General features: G+C 37.5%; 1 protein-coding gene across 1 annotated transcript; it reads left to right on the forward strand.

Moving 5' to 3' along the window:
• Window positions 1–289: 289 nt before the first annotated feature.
• On the forward strand, window positions 290–20,578 carry LOC113027414 (aminopeptidase Ey-like). Its single transcript, XM_026177026.1, has 21 exons — window positions 290–584; window positions 3,336–3,636; window positions 5,154–5,296; window positions 5,507–5,643; window positions 7,049–7,175; window positions 8,428–8,582; window positions 9,004–9,117; window positions 9,210–9,353; window positions 9,438–9,503; window positions 10,991–11,056; window positions 11,305–11,477; window positions 11,662–11,738; window positions 12,860–12,993; window positions 13,084–13,139; window positions 14,443–14,590; window positions 14,680–14,771; window positions 15,125–15,232; window positions 17,305–17,475; window positions 17,564–17,704; window positions 18,572–18,653; window positions 20,420–20,578. The coding sequence occupies exons 1-21, from the start codon at window positions 290–292 to the stop codon at window positions 20,576–20,578; spliced, it is 2,889 nt and encodes a 962-aa protein (XP_026032811.1).
• Window positions 20,579–20,923: the final 345 nt, after the last annotated feature.

The following is a 20,923-nucleotide window of genomic DNA, read 5'->3' on the forward strand; positions in this document are numbered from 1 at the left end:
TCTTCAAAACTGACTAGGTTACTTTTAAACATATAACACTGTCAAAAGTGTTAATTTAACACTCAACAGTGTTGTATTTAACACTCAGAGGTGTGCACCCATATAGACACTCTCTAGTGTTAATTTAACACTGGAGATTTTGCTGTGTTGGTATTTACAATGCTATTGTTAATGTATCACCTGTTATTGCAAATGGGAGGAGAAATGCTACCCACAGCTACATATCCAAGTTCACCTTCCACCTCTGAATTCAGTGTCTGAGTGTGGGGCTCCTGGGTAGGCAGGCAACATGGGGAAAGGTTTCTTTATTAGTAAAACTGTTGGGATTTTGGGGATCATCGCAGGTGTGGGAGCCTTAGCCACTATCATAGCTTTGTCAGTTGTTTACTCACAGGAAAAGGGGAAAAACAATAATCAAAATGAAGAACAAACAACCTCCAAACCCCCTACCACAACACCCATTCCATCCAATAAACCTTGGGACAAGTATCGGCTGCCCAAGAACCTGGTGCCAGAGACATATAATGTCACCTTATGGCCAAGACTGACTCCAGACCCAACAACTGGTCTTTACACCTTCTTAGGTAAGGCTTTATGAGTACTTTTCTCTCTTTCTCTGTAATGTTCATATAATAGACCCTCCCGGTATCAGCAAGAACTAAAGCCAGAGGGTGTTTACCAGCATTGTTCTCAGAGGTAGAAGTATGATTGTAATGCTTTTTATTAGTTTTCCAAGGGATGACTGAAAATGTATAATGTAGAACAGACAATAGAATGAATAACACTGATCACACTTGAAATGTCTTTGAAGAGTTGATGAGAGTTGTTGAATCCATTCTAAGCCCAACTAACAGTTGCGCACTGTATGGAACAGAAATTAAGCAAAAATATTGTTAAGCACAAATGAAGTACATTTTAATGGTAAACTGTGTTGGAAAAACAGGTTGCAGTTAAACAACAGAGACAGCAATACTTACAGTAACAGGAACATTTGAGGTGGAAAGGCTTAGAATGCTATAGTGAAATATGCATGCAGTTTTGATATAGTTAAAGCAATGGTAAGTCCAGGTGGCTTTTAATTTAAAACTTCAAAACCAAGTCAATGGAGGGGAAATTTGGCTTCTTTTAACATCAGATTTCAACTTAAGCTCAACACTTTCAGCCTGTGGTGCTCCAACAATGAATTGTCAGAAATTGTCAAAAAGAAATGTGCTGAACGTGAATCTAAATGTGGACTTGAATTAATCAGAAATAGTTTTTAAGCACGGTGGCATGGTCATGAGCACTGTTGCCTCACAGTAAGATGGTCCTGAGTTAAATTCCACCATCAGGCCGGGGTCTTTCTGTGTGGTGTTTGCATGTTCTCCCCGTGTTTGCGTACCCTGGCTTCCTCCCACAGACCAAAGACATGCAGGTAGTAGGGACAGGTTAACTGGAATCTTTAAATTGCCCGTAGGCAGTGTTGGGGAGTAACGGAATACATGTACCGCCATTACGTATTTAAAATACGTAACGGCGGTACAGTTACCGTTAGAGTTACCGTTTAAAAGGGTGGTATTTAGAATACAGTTACTTTGTTGAAATGAATGGATTACATTTTTCATAAGGCTATGCCCTCTTTATTTTTGCTTTCCACACTGGTGGAAACCCAAACAAAACGTGCATTAAGAGGCTCTAATGCCTGTGGCCCATGTCACCTCTACTTCACGTCATTACATAATGACGTGAAGAAATATTTTTTAAAATTATTCACAAAAATGATTTAATATGAAGGCAATATGCAGTGTGTTACAGGCATAGCCCTAAAGAATGTAGCATCATGGGCAGTGTAGTCCGTGCTGCAGGGAGAATGGACTGCCAAACCCGTTATGTGTCTGTGAGCGAGGGAGAGAGAAAAAGTCGGAAAGTACGTGCTGTCACTGAGCAAAAACGGGAGCTGGAAGCACGGAAATATAATAATAACCACTGCAGCCAAGAAGAGTGCCTGACGAGCCCAGTTGTAAGTAAGCTATTAAGACTCGACTGTACACCGTGTTCGTGTTTTCCTCCGAAACAATGAGTTTCGTTGGAGCAGCCTTTCAACGCCTCTCTCTGTCTCTCACTAGCAAAGTTGACACAGAAAACAAAGTAAAGCTAGTTTTCAGCTACACGGAACCCGACGTATTAGCCAGAGGTCCCTTTACTACGGTTCGGAGCCGCGGACCTGTTTTATATATGCGCGGAATAGTTTTCTACGAGATCGCTGCAAAAAGTGCAGCCTTACTTAATGTCCACCTACTGTTACTCATTCTACGCTAAGATTTAAAAATCTAGTTGGTATTGGTATGGCGAGTAACCTTTAGTAACAGTAATAAATCACACAGCAATAGTACATTCACGTTGTTGTAAAAAGCATGATAATATATTAAGTAATCCAAAGTATTCAGAATACGTTACTGTCATTGAGTAACGTAACGGAATACGTTACAAAATACATTTTGGGGCATGTAATCTGTAATATGTAGTGGAATACATTGTAAAAGTAACCTTCCCAACACTGCCTGTAGGTATGAATGCGGGAGTGAATATGAGTGCGAATGGTTGTTTGTATCCTGCGACAGACTGGTGACCTGTCCAGGGCGTACCCTGCTTCTTTTCCTAAGACAGCCCCCCAACTCTGAATAGGATAAGCAGAAGCGAATGGATAGTTTTTAAGCCACAAAACGATTTGTCTTACATTATGCTGTCCTTTAGAAACACAAAAGACAAATACAGTTTGAAGTAAAAAAAAAACTTTTAAAAAGTATTAAAAACTAAATTAGTTTGAATTTATATGACACCAACTCAGTGCTGCTATTTTTTAAATTACTCTTACATGTGTATTTGCAAAAATTAAAAACACATTAAAAGCTTGAGTTTGACCTTATAACTATCACACCTATGATATTAAAAACTGTTACTGAAAAACAGTTCTCATCTCTTATAAAAGTTTAGATCTGATCACACAAGTGAGAAAATTAAATGTAACAATAGTAAACAACAGAGAATGAAGAAAAATAAATAAAGCATCTGAAACTTAAAGTCCTTTTTAGGTGTGCAGCCAATTGTTTTTTTTCAGTGTGCTGTTTAAATATTCTATAGTGGCACGAGAGTTATGGTGTTTTTAAAGTTGGACTAAAGTGTATTAGCTAGGGGATTGCTAATAGCATTACCTGATGCAACTGAGTTTATATTTTTTGGCAACAAAATCATGGATTGGATAAACCGGTCACATATCCTAATGTGACTCCAAATAATGTGAAGGTTTCTACGTTTAAACAACTGATTAAACTGCACATTATTTCTTGGTGTTTCAGGCAGTTCCGTTGTGGACTTTGAATGTGTGGAGGACACTGACCTGATTCTTATCCATTCTAATAAATTGAATTACACCGAGTTTGAGAACCAGTTGGCAAGACTCATGTCAGTGAGTAGTGTTGAAGCCCCCGCAATCAAGTCCTCCTGGCTCCAAGGTGTCACACAGTACCTGGTCCTGGAGCTGGATGGTACACTGAAAAAGGGACACAAGTATCGCCTCTACACTGAATTCATTGGAGAACTAGCTGATGACCTTGGAGGCTTCTACAGGAGCGAATACATGGAGGATGGAGAGAAAAGGTAAGTGTATATAGTGTCAACAAACCTGGAACATATCAACATAGGTAACAATGAAAATAGCAAAAAAGAGTATGTCTTTAATAATTACATTTTTGTTTGAATCATTTAGTTAATCTCTGTCCAAACTTCAACCACATCTAGAACAACTACAAAATAGTTGTTAAAATCAACGGTTACAGTTTGACAATTATTTCAATAATGAATTGATGAATACTATCATAAATTAGCGGAAAATTCCCACAGTACATACTTTTATATCTTTTGTTTGACAAAGTGTCGGAAAATAAGAATCTTACTGTCTTACAAGCAGAGATGGGCAGTTACTGTAATCCAATTACTTTTTTCAAATAACGAGTAAAGTAAGGGATTACTATTGCAAAAATTAGATTACCGTTACTTTCCCGTAGGAACGCTGCGTTACTGCGTTACTAAAACCATGATTTTTTTTGCGAGAATGTCTCATGACAGTGACGTAAGTGCGACGTTCATGACAGCAGCTGTGTGCAGATCAACAATGGATAATATATCGAGTGCGGGAGAGAGTATGAGCGTGCAGCGTTTAAAGCGTGGAAGTACTGACCTTACTTTGAGTTTAATTCCATAAAAAGTGACAAAAACATCAGCGTCCATCGTGCGTGGGAAGAAAACTTCTTTTTACAGCGAAAAAAACTCCTAAACTTCCAAACAAGCACCGAGTGCGCTACGAGGTAATGGGAAACTCACAGAGAAACTCGCGGATTCTTCAACTGACCGCGGCACACCTGCACCAGGGTAAACCTCCGCCTACCCCACACCTGCTTTACAGGTGAAAATAGAGCAATAGGACCGCTAGTCTTTGATTTTATTTATGTTCTGCTGTGTTTCACTTGCATCTATTTGAAAGAGTGAGTGTAAACACAAAAAATATTTTATTTTATGCGCTGGAATGTGTAGAAAATAGGTTTAAATGTTAAACTAATTTCTTCCAGTCAGTGAATGTTGCATATAATTAAATTTTTGCTTGATGTTTAAAGTTAAAAGATTAAAACTAATAAAACAAGTTTTAAAAAGATACTTTTCCATTTGATTACATTTTGTATGATGGATTATGCAGAAAAAGTAGAATTGGGCTGAAGATCTATCACTTTATTACCTATTCAGGGGTTGTAAATCGTGTTTTTAAAAAGTAACTAAGTAACTAAGCAATTAATTACTTTTGAAAATAAGTAATTAGTAAAGTAATGGGATTACTTTGGGGGGGAGTAATCAGTAATTAGTTACTGATTACTTTTTTCAAGTAACTTGACGCGAACTTGACCAATGTCAAGTACTGCTTACAAGATAAGAAAAGTTGAGGACTTTGGTTGAAATTACTAGTTTTTATGTTGTTGTTATTATTTTGCTTATATAGGCCAACTAGGTTTTGGGCATATAGCTATTACATCTTCTGGATTTTGGAGAACCTTCATCCAACCATTTTGTTTAAATTGTGTAGCACCTTCTTTACACACAAGGCTAATTTATCTTCTTCTTGTCAGGGTCATGGCTACCACCCAGATGCAGCCTACAGATGCTAGGAAATCTTTCCCTTGCTTTGATGAGCCAGCTATGAAAGCTTACTTCTTCATTACGCTGATCCACGACCGTGGAACTACAGCCCTGTCCAATGGCAAGGACATAGGTTAGTTTGAGAACAGAGCAGATATTTTTGTTTTAAAAATTGATGTCACTACATAGTTAAATATTGAGGATGTAACACATAGTTAAACAATAAAATATGACAACAACAATATAAAAACACTTTGTGTCTAGTCAGTAAAATGGTAAGAAGTGGAAAGCAATCAAATAAAAATGTTACCTCTTTATTTTATTTTATTTTAATTATTTTCAGAAACAACTGAAATCAACCATGATGGCCAGGATCTGCTTAAGACAGTTTTTGAGCGAACGGAGAAAATGTCGACTTACTTGCTGGCATTCATTGTCAGTGACTACGACAGTATTGGTAACAGCATTGATGGCGTTGAGGTAATTGTTGTCCCATAGTAATTTTGACATTCTTTAATCAAAGTGGTTTGATTTCCAAGAAACTTTCACACGTGGATTTCAGTAATTTTCACAGTTGCCTTTTCTTCCGATCAAGTAGAGCAAATATGTTATTAGTAAAACAGAAAACTAATTAGTAAAAGTTTCTTGTGCTCATCCAACTGAAGATACAGAAAATTTAAAGGAACAATTTAATCAAGTAAATAGCATCAAGTCAATTTAACATCTGGCCCCCAGGAGGCCCCAGAGGCTGGGCAGGCTCGGCTGAGCCCGGAGCAAGGCAGGAATGAGAACCTCTGGGGGTCAACTAAGACCTTAAACTTGGTCTCTGGCCATGATCCGGGCAGAGTTTCTGTCTCAAGGGAGCCCTGTTCAGCCAAACAACAAACAGTCCCAGAATAAACAGTCTTGAAACACACAGTCTTAGGAGTCTTGGGAGTCAGCTCACTAAAATCAGACTTTTTCCTGGCAGTATTAGCTGGCTGGGACACAAAACAATCAGGACCTGATACAGAATCCCAACAAACAAAGACATGCTCAGAAATAAAAGACTGAGATGGAAATCATCAACTAATAAATGGTAAAATGGTAAATGGCCTGTTTTTGTATAGCGCTTTACTAGTCCCTAAGGACCCCAAAGCGCTTTACACATTCAGTTATTCACACATTCACACACTGGTGATGGCAGCTACATTGTAGCCACAGCCACCCTGGGGTGCACTGACAGAGGCGAGGCTGCCTGACATTGGCGCCACCGGGCCAGTGTCAGGTTGGTCTCTACCCGCATACATAAAATACAATTAGACAGAACAGCGATGTCCATCTTGAGGGCTGTATTCCTGAGTGGCGGGGCAACCTGGTGGCTTCCACAAACCAGTGCCCACACCTGTATATTTTTAATGGACTCATTCTAAGTTCACATAAGTGAACACATAAGACATAAGTCAGACTAATAATGCATATTTTTCAGTTCAACATTATTATTTTTTTCTTATAACTGCAAAAAAAAAATATTGACGGTACGTCTTGATGCATGCTCATGATGATGAAGGAACTGACCTCCCAGCCCTTTGTTCCTTCAGTGGGCTGGTTTCAGTCATGATGCAGATGTACTGTTTATAAGATGAAACCTGCAGTCAGCAAGTGAAGAAGTCACTTGGATGAGTCACGAAACATTTCTCCCACTGAAAACATTACGTCCAGATGAACAGAATCAACTTTTGGAGATGATTGACTGTACTTTTAAGATCATGGTGCCTAGACTGTACCCTGTACTCTTTCTATAGATTTAAACTATTTGAAATACAAGTGTATAGAATAATGTTATTTTGCAAAGTGGTGTAAAGTGTTTTTCAATTTTATTTTATTTTGTGTAATCTGGGTTTAGATCCGCATTTTCGCCCGGAGGTCCGCCATTGCAGCTGGTCAAGGACAGTATGCCCTTAACAAAACTGGACCAATCCTTAAATTCTTTGAGCAGTATTACAATGCCACGTACCCTCTACCCAAGTCTGGTAAGACCACCACACAATTAGCTAGACATCTACATGCCTGCACGTTTACTACTGCACACTTTTTAGCTTCACTGTATCATGAGTCAGCACAGCTGTCCTGATGCACCAGCATGGATTTCTCAAGTCTATGAAATCTTAATCTCATATCTATTATGTACATTTAATTTGATAAAAGTCTATATTTAATAAGTAACAATACTAACATATCAAGTACTAAGTGAATACCTGATCTGAGGCCTTGTCATGAAGTGACTTTATATTTCTTGCTTGTCATAAGTGACTAAACTCAAATCAAAGACTGTGAGGGCAAGAAAACCTATCCTATAGTGACATTAAATGACCATAAGCAAAATGCAAAATTTCATTAAAAAGATGCAAAATAACATCAAGATTTTATTTTTTGTTTGCTGTTTTTATGCAAATGGGACAACATTTGGAAGAGATTATATTTCTTCAAAAAACTACCACAAAATGACAAAGCAATTAAAAAACAGTGTACAAAAAATGCTATACTTTTTCCTTTACCAGTTGATATGATAGACTTCAGCAGCATCACAGTTTCTGTTAGTGTACAAAAAAACACACCATAAAAATGCCTTATCTTTATGGTGTCCTGATTGAAGTTCATTTTGTTCATTAATAAATGCACCTAAGTCTCTGCTCACATGTAAAGTGGGGACATGTGTCTACTCAGTGTACTGATCTAATCTTAGATCTCAGATCAGTTTTTGGTCTCATGTTTATTGGCATCATGTGTATGTTTATGGCAAAACTGTAAAATATATAGTTTTATTGCCCAAGACCTTGGCTGCAGCATCCAGTCAGCTCCATTATGTTCTTATCATACGCACATCTTTCAGTTGTGACTTTTTATGACCTGTTATGAGAAGGTCATCTTCATTATCAATTATTAACAGGTAAAATGTGATTCTTCATTGTTATATAATCTTAGCCTGTCCTATGTTGCAGGCCAAGATTTGATGTACTCGCACTTTTTTTATTTGACATTTTATTATGCATATATAAACTGATATTTATGACACCTTTGAAACTTTTATTTACGTGATTATAGGTACTTTTAACTAAGTAGGATGTTAATCAGTTTTTTTTTTTTACCCATAGTGGATTAAATTGACACTGTTGCACTGTGACTGGGTAAAGGTTTTAAGCACTTCTGCTGTTTTAAACTGGTAACCTCTTTCACTTCAAGCAACTAATCAGCCACATTAACATAATCTCTGTCCTAACACAGATCAGATAGCAATCCCAGACTTTAATGCAGGGGCCATGGAAAACTGGGGTCTGATCACATACCGGGAGACAGCTCTACTGTACGATGAAGCATTCTCCTCCAACTCCAACAAGGAAAAGATCGCTACGATCATTGCTCATGAACTGGCTCACATGGTGAGTTTCAAGTCCTGGAAATAAAGTTTAAGAGGATTCTTGAGATGCTGAATATAGGCAGTAATTAAGTTTTAAGTGCTTTGGAAAACATTCATGTCAACTCTCAGGGCACCCGAAAGCAATTTCAGATATAGTTCCAAGTAACTGGTAACTGGATATATATTATATAGTTGATATTCTGGATATATAGTTTTACTTTTTACATACTTTTCTACTCTACCTGAGCACATACAGCTTGGCTGATTCACCCATTCACACCCATTCATATGTCATAGAAAAGGGTTGAAGTCCCAGAAAATAACTTCAAGATGAGACTTAAGTGAATAAAAAACTTCAAAAAACAAATTCTATTCACTTCTTTGTAAACTAGTTCAAATGCATGAGTCAATTCTCACATTTTTTTTCTGAACTGTCCCTCTAGTGGTTTGGTAATCTGGTGACACTCAGATGGTGGAATGACTTGTGGCTGAATGAAGGCTTTGCATCCTATGTTGAGTACTTGGGAGCAAATAATGCTGAACCTGAGTGGAATGTGGTAAGAATTTCATTAACACCAAATTGTTTTGAATGTAAGTATTGGTGCTCGACAAAGTTGTTAAGTATACAGTCTCATTTGTTTTATAATAGACAGACCTCATCGTGCTTGGTGACATTCATAGGGTGTTTGCTATTGATGCTCTGGCTTCTTCTCACCCTCTGTCATCTAAAGAAGAAGATATCCAGACGCCAGCACAGATTAGTGAGCTGTTTGATGCTATTTCATACAGCAAGGTAAAGCATGCATAGACTCTCAAAACCATGAAAACAAAAAGCAAAAAACAAAAAAACCTAACAGTGTGTTTTTTTCCTCATCAGGGAGCATCTGTCCTCAGGATGTTGTCAGATTTCCTCACTGAAGATGTCTTCCAGCTGGGACTGAGGGTAAGGACCACAATATAACAGAACACAGTGTGCTACTATGAAGGTGAGTCCACCAGCCAGTCATCCTTGCAGAGGTTTTTGCTGTAACAACAGGACAATATCTACATTGTTTTAAAAATGTACCAGAAGAAGACTAAAAGAACTGCACTGCCTCAGTTAAGGTCAGTGTTCATAGATCAACAAGAAGGAGTAAATAAACACCATATCAACAGTTAAACATCTTGCAGACGACCGCTGTATGCAGAAGGTGATCACCAGCTCAGTCATGCTGGTTACCACGATTGTTGCAAAAGCACAAAACTTCTCGCTCAAATAATTATTTAAACGTTCACTGCAATAGTGAAAGTCCCTTGTCCAGTTTCTGCACATAACAAGCAAGATACTAGTGATGAAAGCTTTTTACTTCCTCTGAGAGAGTATATACACTTGTTTCTTTAACCATAGTTTCCATAATTTATCTTATCTACATGAGGTTTAGTAGGTTTTTGAGTATGATTTAGGAATACTGTGTGTCCAAAATGGGTAACAACTTAATGGTATGTGGTAAGCGGTCACATGTCTGCCAAACCTCTATAAAGGTTTTGTTTTGTGCAGCCACATGTGGAGTTGTATCTGTTCAGCCCACCTACTCTCCATTTCCACCTCACAGACACTCCAACTTTCCAATCCAACTTTATTTATAGAGCACTTTATAAACAACATGGTTGACCAAAATGCTTTCCAGTAAAAAACAGTGAAAAAAGTTTAAAATCTTACATTAAACACACAAAGAAAATTAAATAACAATAGAATAAATAAACAAATAAATGAAAAAAAAATGATAGAAATGAATCAGTAAAGTAAAGAAGATTAAAAGCGACCAAAAACGGACTAAAACTGACTACAAGCCGACTCTGGTACTACTCCTAAAATGCCTTGGAAAAAAAGGTGTGTATTTAAAAGTGATTTGAAATTTTCAAGAATTTGGGCCAGTCTAATATGGAGGGGCAACTTATGGACACTTCAGTAATAGTCCAATCCAAGCATCAGTCTTCATCTTCACCACCTCCAGCGTGTCAACTCTGGGGGGCCCTGTCCTAAATCTTATCATCGCTGGGTTTCCATTCTGCCATGATGGGTCTTCAGAGTCTAATCACCAAATACATGAATGTTTATATCTCAGTAAATCATGTTTAATTCTTCCAAGCAATCTCTCCTTATTGAAATGCTTTTATATATTCTTAAACAACCCATTCATACACCAGTTATCTTTCTCAAATTACAAATTACAATTTGTCCAATGATGAGTGAGAAATATAAATAACCTAAGAAATCATATCCTGTCATCTGTGAAAAGGATATCCCTTTCAAGGAAAGAACTTGGAGGACATTGTAGCGAAATGTTGAACACTTGTACAATTTTTTGGAAACTTTTGCTAACACAGTAATCCCTCATTTATCCAAAGCAGTGTGTCTGACATATCTCTGTTTACTGTTTTTTTCTGCAGTCCTATCTGAGTGCATTTAGCTTTGGGAATGCAGTCTACACAGACCTTTGGTATCATCTGCAAAAGGCATGTTATCATCTCTCTGCTCTTTTTATTTGAATATTTAGTTTAAGATCTCTTTTTTTTTCTAGTGCTTTCGAAACATCAGAAAGGATCAGCTGTATATATATATTCATACACACACACACACACACACACACACACACACACACACACACACACACACACACACACACACACACACACACACACACACACACACACACACAAACCATATTTACTTTATCTTTTTGGATTTTTTGGGACCTTCACAGGCTGCTGATTCTAGCAAGTTAGAGCTTCCTGATACTCTCGATAACATAATGAACACCTGGGTGCTGCAGATGGGCTTTCCTGTGGTTACCATTAACACTGGGACTGGAAGTGTTTCCCAGCAGCACTTCCTTCTGGATCCAGAAGCTGTAGTCACAACTCCATCCCCCTTCAAGTATTTGCATTGCCTTTTTTATCTTTTCCTCCTAATATATCAAGTGAATACCATATTCTTTATGCAGTTCTTCAATTTTTATTATTTTTAAATGGCAAAATGGTAACAGGCAGTTTTTAGTTAATGAAAAGCAAAATAAAGAAAAAGAAACTGCAGAAATAATGTTTCAAATGTTCTGCCGTAGTTATCAATGGATCATTCCAATCAAATGGATGATGACTGGAAATATGCAGAATCCACTGTGGCTAACATCCAAATCAGGTAGATAATCCATTCCCAGCTTAAGACTGCACATCATTTTCAAAATGTGGTGGTCCTCTGCAGTCCACCAATCTTTTAATCACAATCTTTCAATTATCACACAAGCATTTTCTAAGTATTTTTTCATCTTTGTGTTTTCACTGATTTATGTTCAACTTCTAACAATTTGCTTGTTGGAGTTGATTCTCCGTTAGCAGAAACCACTGAATAATTGGTTCTGTTTCTTTTTTACATGTAAATATTTACATTGACTCAAAATTTTGTATTTTTAAAACTATATTACCTTTAAATTCTTGTGGTCTCTCTATAGTACCTTAATGTCCCTGAGATAGAGCAAACAACATGATGGTGATTTTGTGTTCATAAATAAAACAGTTGCAGTCTGTTGACAGTTTAGAGAGTTAAAACTTGAACGGCATTTCAAATACACAAAGGTCACAAAAAACACAATTCAAGCTCAAACTGCTGGGTCAAAAGACCCAGCACACTGACAACAGCTGAAACTTGGCCAAAACTGAGCTATATAACTGGACAATTGTCAAAAGCACAGCACCACTCTGTACTTTAATTAAGTAGTTTGTTTTTCTTTTTACTATTACTCCCTTCATTTTAAGGTAGTCACACTCTATAATGTAGGCCTAACAAAATCAAGATTTTTTTTATTTTCCTTCTTTTTGTACTGATTCAACCTGAGGACTATTAGAATTAAAAATTAGACTAAAGTTTGTATTTCCGTTGTCTAATATTATTTGATTATTACATTATTATAGCACAAGACTTAGCTTAGCTATTCACAAAAATAGCGGGTAGAACCATCCTCCAAAAAGCTGATTTTTACTTTCTTATGTTGAGCAAATTTCAAAGCCTGTACTTTTTTTACTTTTACTTGAGTAAAGTAGTTGAATCACTACTTCAACTTTTACTGGAGTATTTTTAACACTGGTATCTGTACTTCTACTTAAGTGCAGAATAGCTGTCCTTTTGCCACCATTAGCTCTTGCAGGATCTTAAGAGAACTGTGGATCATGAATACCTGCAACCCTCAATAAACTAAGGCAACTTTTTAAGAAAAGCTTACATTTATTTTATTCTTGTGCACCAACTTTGAGTTCTATTTCTAGAAACATCTGAAGCTATGAAAGCAACACAAGATCAGTGGGTGCTAGCCAATGTCAACATGGTTGGTTACTACAGGGTCAACTATGATGATGACAACTGGGCCAAACTCTTAGATGTTCTGCAGAGTAATCATCAGGTAAGACAGAGGAGCGCAACACACAGTCATTATCAGTGATTATCAGTGATTGTAAACGTGTTTCTTGATGTTTCCTGATGTTTCTTTAAGCTCATTCCACGGATCAACAGAGCTCAGATATTGGATGATGCCTTCAATCTGGCCAGGTAAGTTTGCAAGTGTTGTCTCACATGTACATGATAACTGTTATAATTCCGAAATGTACACTGCTGTGAAAAACTATTTACTTCTGTTCCAGCTTTGTCACTTCATGATCATTCAAACGTGAATCAACTGCGATACTTTGATTAAATACATTATTATTATAAGTTCAATTTCACTAGCCTGATTATTAACAGACATGTTTAAATGATATATCAATTAGACAGATGTCAGATGTCATTTACTCTAGAAAGAGTTACAAAACCGTTTCTAAGGCTTTGGGACTCCAGTGAATCACTGGGAGAGCCATTACCCGCAAATGGAGAAGACATGAATAATTGTCTTTTCTAAAGGGAATGTTTGATATATGTGAGGGACACTTCCCTCAGTCCATCACCATGGAGACCACTGTTGCTTTTGCCTTCCACATTCTCTCAGCCCGTGCTATTTCTTGAGCTTCTCGTGTTCTTTTTTCCTGATGTTGCTGGAATAGCTACATCTATCACTACAGCCATTTCTGCTTGTCTGACACAACTATTTCTAATCAGTTAGCCATCACCAGGCTATAAATAGAGTATAACAGGTCATCTAGTAATCAAAGGGTTGGTGGTTTGATCCCTTGCCACCCTGCATGCATAATATTCTTGGGCAAGGTACTAACCTCAAGTTGCTCTCCACTGCATTCATTCGAGTATGTGAATATTAGATAGAAAGCACTTACATAGAAAAGGCATAGAAAAAGTGCTTTGTGAATTAGTTAAGTAGCTTAAAGTGCTTTGAGTGCTGATGTAGAGTATGAAACCACTTTATAAGAACCAGTCCATTTACCATTTTATTTATTTCAGCTTTTTTATACCGGGATCAATATGACCTCAGTATGGCTTAATTATTTACAATATTAAAAAATAATATTTTCTTGAAATTACTTAATTGAATACCAGAGTCAGGCTGTTATGTAATTATACTTTGGATGAAATCTGCAAGTTGATTAAACAATAAAACTTGTGCACATTCTATAACTATAATAATAATTGTAATCTATTTTTCATATGGTGACATTAAAGTGGTAACAGCGATACTATGAGAAGAATTAAGCCTTACTATTATTCTTATTCTGATATTACGAATTCTCTTGGGGTCCCCAGGGATCCCAGCCAGTTGTCCATGTATTTTAAATATGTTGGTAGGCTGTGGGCTTAAATACTTACCTATCAGATATTAATTAATAGTACTCGTGGTAATATCTTAAAATTATGACAATGGAAAACATGAACATGAAGTATCTGATAAATTTATTCTACCTCTTAGAGCCAAGATCATTTCTACAGTGCAGGCGCTTAATACCACCAAATACCTGAGTAATGAGAGAGATTACATTCCATGGAAGGCAGCCCTTAACAACCTGGACTTTTTCTACCTCATGTTTGACCGCAGCGAAGTCTATGGCCCCATGCAGGTGAACTTCTTCCAACGACATATACATACAAAAGAAACAATACACAAATAAGTTGTCACATTTTCTGAGTTCTGTCTTTGTTGTTTCAGGATTATCTCGTGAAAAAAGTCTCCCCTCTGTTTGAATACTACAAGCAAATGACAGACAACTCGAGCAAAGTTCCTGATGGACACATGGACCAGTGAGTGAAAACACATTTTAAGTTTTCAACATAAAGCTGCCACCAGTCTAAACTGCATTCATAAATCAGATAGATAGGTTAGACTTTTTCAATAAAACATAATTTATGTTGTGATGTAATTGTAGAAGTTGTTCTTTTCTGGACCCAGGATACAGTTTTTAAATGAATTATTTAAAATGTGTAATTCTACAAATTCAGTTCAGCACACGTGATAGCTGGAACTTAGAAACTCTGCTACTCAGCTTATATGATGTTGAACTCCGAAATATCTGTATTCATTATTCTTTGCTCTCCCCAGTTTTTCCCTAAAAGTTCTTGTCAATACTTCTGTTTTCTATTTGTCTATCCTGCAGGTATAATCAGGTGAATGCAATTAGCCTGGCTTGCAGGACAGGGTTGGAGGAATGCCAAAACCTGGTCATGACATGGTTTCAAGAGTGGATGGATACTGACACCAACAGGTGTGTGTCCATGTCAATTTTGGGGCCATATATATATATATATATATATATATATATATATATATATATATATATATATATATATATATATATATATATATATATGGAGGTGATTCCAGAATACTGGCAGTTCCTCAAGTAGAGCTGCTGTTAGAATGCAAGCAACATCTGCTCTCTAGACCTTTGTGAGATAGTCATCATAATGGAGGAAGGTGGGAATGGTTGAATTTGGCACCTTAACTCATCTCTTTCCCTAACCAGGCTCATCAGAGAAACAGTTCCAGCTTCTCGCCATACTTTTAGGAGATTGAGGTGATATACCAGTGTGGCTCCTCCCTTTTCATAGTCAGTGTCAGCCACCCCATGTTTGACCACAAAGGGTCCTTGGCACTTGGCAAGTAACCTTGAGCTAAAAGAAAGGAGCAATACAAGCACTTTACCTCGAGATGAGTTTTGCCCCTCTGTTGTACAGGGACTAATGATGTTCCTGGGCCTGGAGCTCTTGTGTTACTCCCCAATGTGTATAGCTTTGCTCTCAGGTCTAGAACATAATGAATTTCATTTTTAGCTCGGCTTGGACCTTGCTCACAGTTTTCTTTAATAAGGTCAAACGCACCCACACAAGTTCCTGACAAACAGTTAGTTAAAGGGAGAAAATCTCCCACTACAAACAAAATAGGGTCTAACCAGTGATCTCAACTGGGTTCATCCTCATGAATAGAAGTCTTATTCAGCCACTCTGCCAGCCTTTCAGTCTGACGGTGGTAGAACCTGGTCTGAATAGATGTAATAGCAGTAATTGGTACAGTTCTTTTAGTGTGTGAGACATGAACAAAGTGTCAGTTGGTAAACTGATGAGATCCATCCCAATGCACTCAAATGGCACCTCCTTTAAGGTAGGCACTAGTGGGCACAAGGGCACTTTTGAAATAGCAGCTAACACTCCAGGTAGGATGCACACCATTTGAACACATCCACATCCAGGCCAATAATATCAGGCCATGATTCACTCCAGTTTTATCATATCCCATATGCTCTGCCATGGGGTTATGATGAGCCACCGGGAAAATAATTTCTTGGTGGCTTTTTGGCACCAACAACTGGGTGTGTTCCTCTTTTGTGTGAGCGTCAGCCCATTTTTAATCTTTAATCAATACAAAATGCAGATAGATAAGCGCTGCATTAGGGTGCACCATATGAAGATCACTTTTTATCACTTGGTCAAAGGCTGGGTGTAGAGTTTTTTCACGAGACTGCTCTAGTGGGAAATCTCCTGTGGAGTGAATTACTGGAGCCATTGGTGCACAGTGGCTGCAACCTGGGCCCCTGGAGAGCAGGCACAGTTTGTGGAGCTGGTGGTATAAGAGCTACCACGATCTTTGGAGAGAGAGCAGAGAAAAGCAGAGAAAAGCAGAGAAAAGCATAGACAAGCGAGCCAGCTGGTGCCAGCAGACCCAGTCTGAGGTCTCTGCAGAGATCCCCTCTATGAACATTCACCTTGAGCACATATTAAAAACATAAAGACAGGATTATGAGATGTACACTCGTACAACATAGAGTCATACATGTCATATGAGTATACTGGGATGAAATCCTTGGTCCAGCTGTCAGAGTCTACAGTGGTGCAGTGAGTCCTGGGTTCCTCCTGGTGGACAACAATGCCCGAGTACGTATGCGAGCAGTACCAGGAGGATCAAGGAATCGATACCCATGATTAGGCCTCATGTTTGCCTGACATTAATCCAATAGAGCCAGGGATGAGCTTGTTAATAATGTGAAGGAGCACACGTAGAAGCACATGAATAAGGTCATGTAGTGACTTTGGAAGTGTCCACACTTTAATCCTAAAGAAAATCTTGGGAGGGAGTTGAAGTTTCAAGTTCTGAAGCAGCAGCCAATAACATCACTTAAAATGAAACTATAAAAATTTCAGACAGTTCATTTCCTTTCCTTGTAATTAAGCACCCTTATAAATTTGGCAGGGGGATCAAATAATTATTCCCCTTTAGTTTAAAGTAATACTCTGTATAATCTATGGTGTACTGAAGTCTAACAATATGCTCTTTTTCTAGGATCCACCCTAACCTGCGCTCCACTGTGTACTGCAATGCTATTGCAGCAGGTGGCAAGAAAGAATGGGATTTTGCTTGGTCACAGTTTATTAAGAATGACAGTACTGCTATTGAATCTGATAAACTTCGCTATGCTCTGTCCTGCACCAAACAACCTTGGCTGCTCAACAGGTACATTCATTGCTTTATTAATAAATATGCCACACTATGTAACTTAAAGTTACTATCTAGCACACATATTTACTCTGTGACTGTTCAGGTATCTGGAATACACTCTGGATCCAGACATGATCCGAAAGCAGGATGCCACCGCCACCATTGTCGACATTGCCAGTAATGTGGTTGGTCAGTCTCTGGCATGGGACTTTGTCAGGGCTCGATGGTCATACATCTTCAGTCAGTGAGTACAACATAACTCTAAAAAGGCACCCGAGTTTCATTTTAGGAAGGATAGTTTTTAATATGAAAAAAGAATTACAGTTTATCTTCAAAGTGACAATTTAAAAAAGGTTGCAACACATATATGAAGTGTTGTGTGTCATATCTATGTGAACCAAAGAACACTTACAGCATAATCATAACATAATCTTTACATGATTGGACCCATAACTGATGCAACCATCAGTTGTGGATGCACTGTGGTTAGTGCACAGTGTTATGCTGGTGTGGGACTGATGATGGTTTTGTTTTCCATGTGATTCCAAGTTTTGGATTTAAAGCAGAGCCTGAACTGACTAGGAGACATTAGGAGAAACATCACCAGATATTTTATTAAAGTTGCTTAAAATGCCAAAGGGAAAGCAAATAATTTATTTCTCTCATAAGCAAAAAAGGAGTAACATGTCTCATACTTCAGTTTGTAGGGCTTCATAAGAGCCATTACTCTAAGCAAGATTATTATAAATCATTTCAGATAAATAGATTTCATCCCGCAAAATCATTAGTACGGTTTTCTTAAATTTCTTTTCTTTTCTTTCTTCTCTTCTTTTTTTTTCTCATAAATGGCTTGTATATGTTACAGTTTGGATAGAACTGCACTCTTAAATGATCAGAGTATTTAAAAAATATAATCTATTGTATACTCATTAAATATACAGTATATATACATTTGTAATGAATTATATGTAATTTATGAAAGCATGTAGAAATTCAGTAATTTCACAGATGATAATCACGTTCTCAATGAAAGAGAAGACCATTCTTAAGTGACTTGGACTTTAATTTCTGCTAACTGATGTTTGCCTTCAACTGTGCTTCCCTCTCACAGGTATGGTGGTGGCTCATTCTCATTCTCCAACCTCGTAAACGGCGTCACCAAACGTTTCTCCACTGAATTTGAGCTTCAGCAGGTTAGATATTTCTTTGAAATGACTTTACCACAATGTGGTTTCCCTTTTGTTCATTTTGTTATACTACTTTTAAATGTAGATACTTTAAGCGTTATCAAATCTCAAGTCATCCTCTGGTCTCAAAATCTCAAATTTCAAGTATTGATTTCAAGCCTTCCCGACTTTACAAGATGTTAATTTAATCTGAACTGACTTGAACTAATAAGTTTGACAGGACAGGCATTTTACTGCTGTGTGATAGTGTTCTCATTACCAGTATTTGCACACCTCTGTTGCTTGTGAAGCTCGCACACAAGAATTTCATTCACATGTACTGTACCTGCACATGTGATGTGACAATAAAAGTGATTTGATTTGATTTGAAACCTAAAGACAGTGGTTTGGTTCTCATGGCCCTCCATAGCATCAAAGCACAGTGGCCTCCCATTGCTCCAGTATTCATAAGCACAATCACTTTCCCATCTTCTGAAAACACTTTTAACATAAACAGCATTAACATATACCTCTCATCATATCCTATTTGGATTTATTTAAATATTGACTGAAATCAGTTATGTTAAGCCCTAACTATTGGTAATCTTCAATCAGTCTGGACTGACTCATAGAAACAGACTGACAGAGGTTGACACAACAAAGGACACAGATACAGAGAATATATACACAGAGTGGACACACCAGGGAGCACAGCTGTGAAGAATAGAACTAACAAGACAAGGGATCCAAAACTGAACATGATACACACAAGAGAGAGGTCTAAGAAAATAAAACAGGAAGTAACACACACTGAGACCCAGATTAAGACGCATGAACTTGACAAAGAGACCGGAGCTACACAGAGACATGAGTGACTGGGGAGACACAAAGGGATACAAACATGGAGACAACCACTGTGATTACCACAGGAGACACTGAGTTAGTGGGGACAGGTTAATTGGAAACACTAAATTGCCCATAGGTGTGAATGGGTGAGTGAATGGGACTGCAATTGGTTGTCTCTGTCTGTGTGTTAGCCCTGCGACAGACTGGCAACCTGTTCAGGGTGTACCCTGCCTCTCGCCCTAAGATAACTGGGATAGGCTCCAGCTCCCCCCGCAACCTTGAAAACAAAAATAAATAAATAAAATTTTATTTATATAGCACCTCTTTATACAGAATCACAAAGTACTGCACGTAAGATAACAAGTCATAAAAGATAAAACAAACAATATAAAACGATAAGCGGAAACGAATGATTGGATGGATGGACACTGAGGACAGGACACAGAGGTGACAGACAGGGCACCAAAAGGAACTAACATAATCAAACAAGAAACCAAGAAATATGAATAAAAACAGATAAACAAGTAATAGGAAATCAGTACACAAAACCCTGAATATGATTTATCTCAAATGTCCAAAGAGAGAATCAGAAGTCCAGAACAAAACTCAAAAATACTTGGCCTGAGACTCAGGACTATGACAACTTTAACATCAACATGCAAGCAGTGCAGTCTTGTGCCATAACCAAGCTGCAATATTTGGTCAGTTTATAAAAAGTTGCAGTGACTGTGTGCAAGAAGAACATTCATCCAATAACAATAACAAAAGGTTTGAGTGTTTGTAGCATTTTATGAATGACAAACAACATGTCTCATTATTAAAATGTTGAAAAAAACATAATTGTAATATAACAAAAGAGATGAGTGATATGAACAAAGCCATGTATTTTCAGTATATGTATTTCTTTAAAACTACTCCCCTGATTTACATTGTGTCTGTTGCATCAGCTGAAGCAGTTCAAGGCTGACAATTCCGATGTTGGTTTTGGCTCTGGGACCTTAGCACTGGATCAATCCATTGAGAGAACCATCGCTAACATTAAATGGGTTGAAGAGAACAAGGAGAATGTTCTGGACTGGTTCACAACTGAAGCTAATGCCCAATGAAGAAGCTGTTTTTACTTTTTCATCACTCATTTAAAAATGAAAACAGAGGTTCGATCGACCTGAAAATGTTTATATTACATAATCACATGTGGAACAAAATCAGTTTACCGAACTTTTGCTAAACCTCGCTTTGATAAAAGTTGAACTAGAAAAAATAGATACTTTAAATATTATGATAAATTAAATTGATACATTAAGTACTTAAAAGGTACTTACATCAGTTATCTTTGAGGTTTTATACTTTCTAGAATCATTATTTTACAGTGTCACAAAAGCCTTAAGTTTGTGTCAGCGTCTACTGTTTCTGTTTTTTATATATTTAATACCAGGATTCTCCAAACCTTT

The sequence above is a fragment of the Astatotilapia calliptera genome, chromosome 7 (assembly GCF_900246225.1).
Source record: "Astatotilapia calliptera chromosome 7, fAstCal1.2, whole genome shotgun sequence".
Classification (NCBI taxonomy): domain Eukaryota; kingdom Metazoa; phylum Chordata; class Actinopteri; order Cichliformes; family Cichlidae; genus Astatotilapia; species Astatotilapia calliptera.

Excerpts from the sequence above, each read along its gene's own strand:
- LOC113027414 (XM_026177026.1), top strand. The coding sequence starts at position 290 with ATGGGGAAAGGTTTCTTTATTAGTAAAACTGTTGGGATTTTGGGGATC. Across the intron at positions 5,644-7,048 it reads ACAGCATTGATGGCGTTGAG|ATCCGCATTTTCGCCCGGAG; the intron begins GTAATTGTTGTC and ends ATCTGGGTTTAG. Across the intron at positions 13,140-14,442 it reads GATGCCTTCAATCTGGCCAG|AGCCAAGATCATTTCTACAG; the intron begins GTAAGTTTGCAA and ends TCTACCTCTTAG.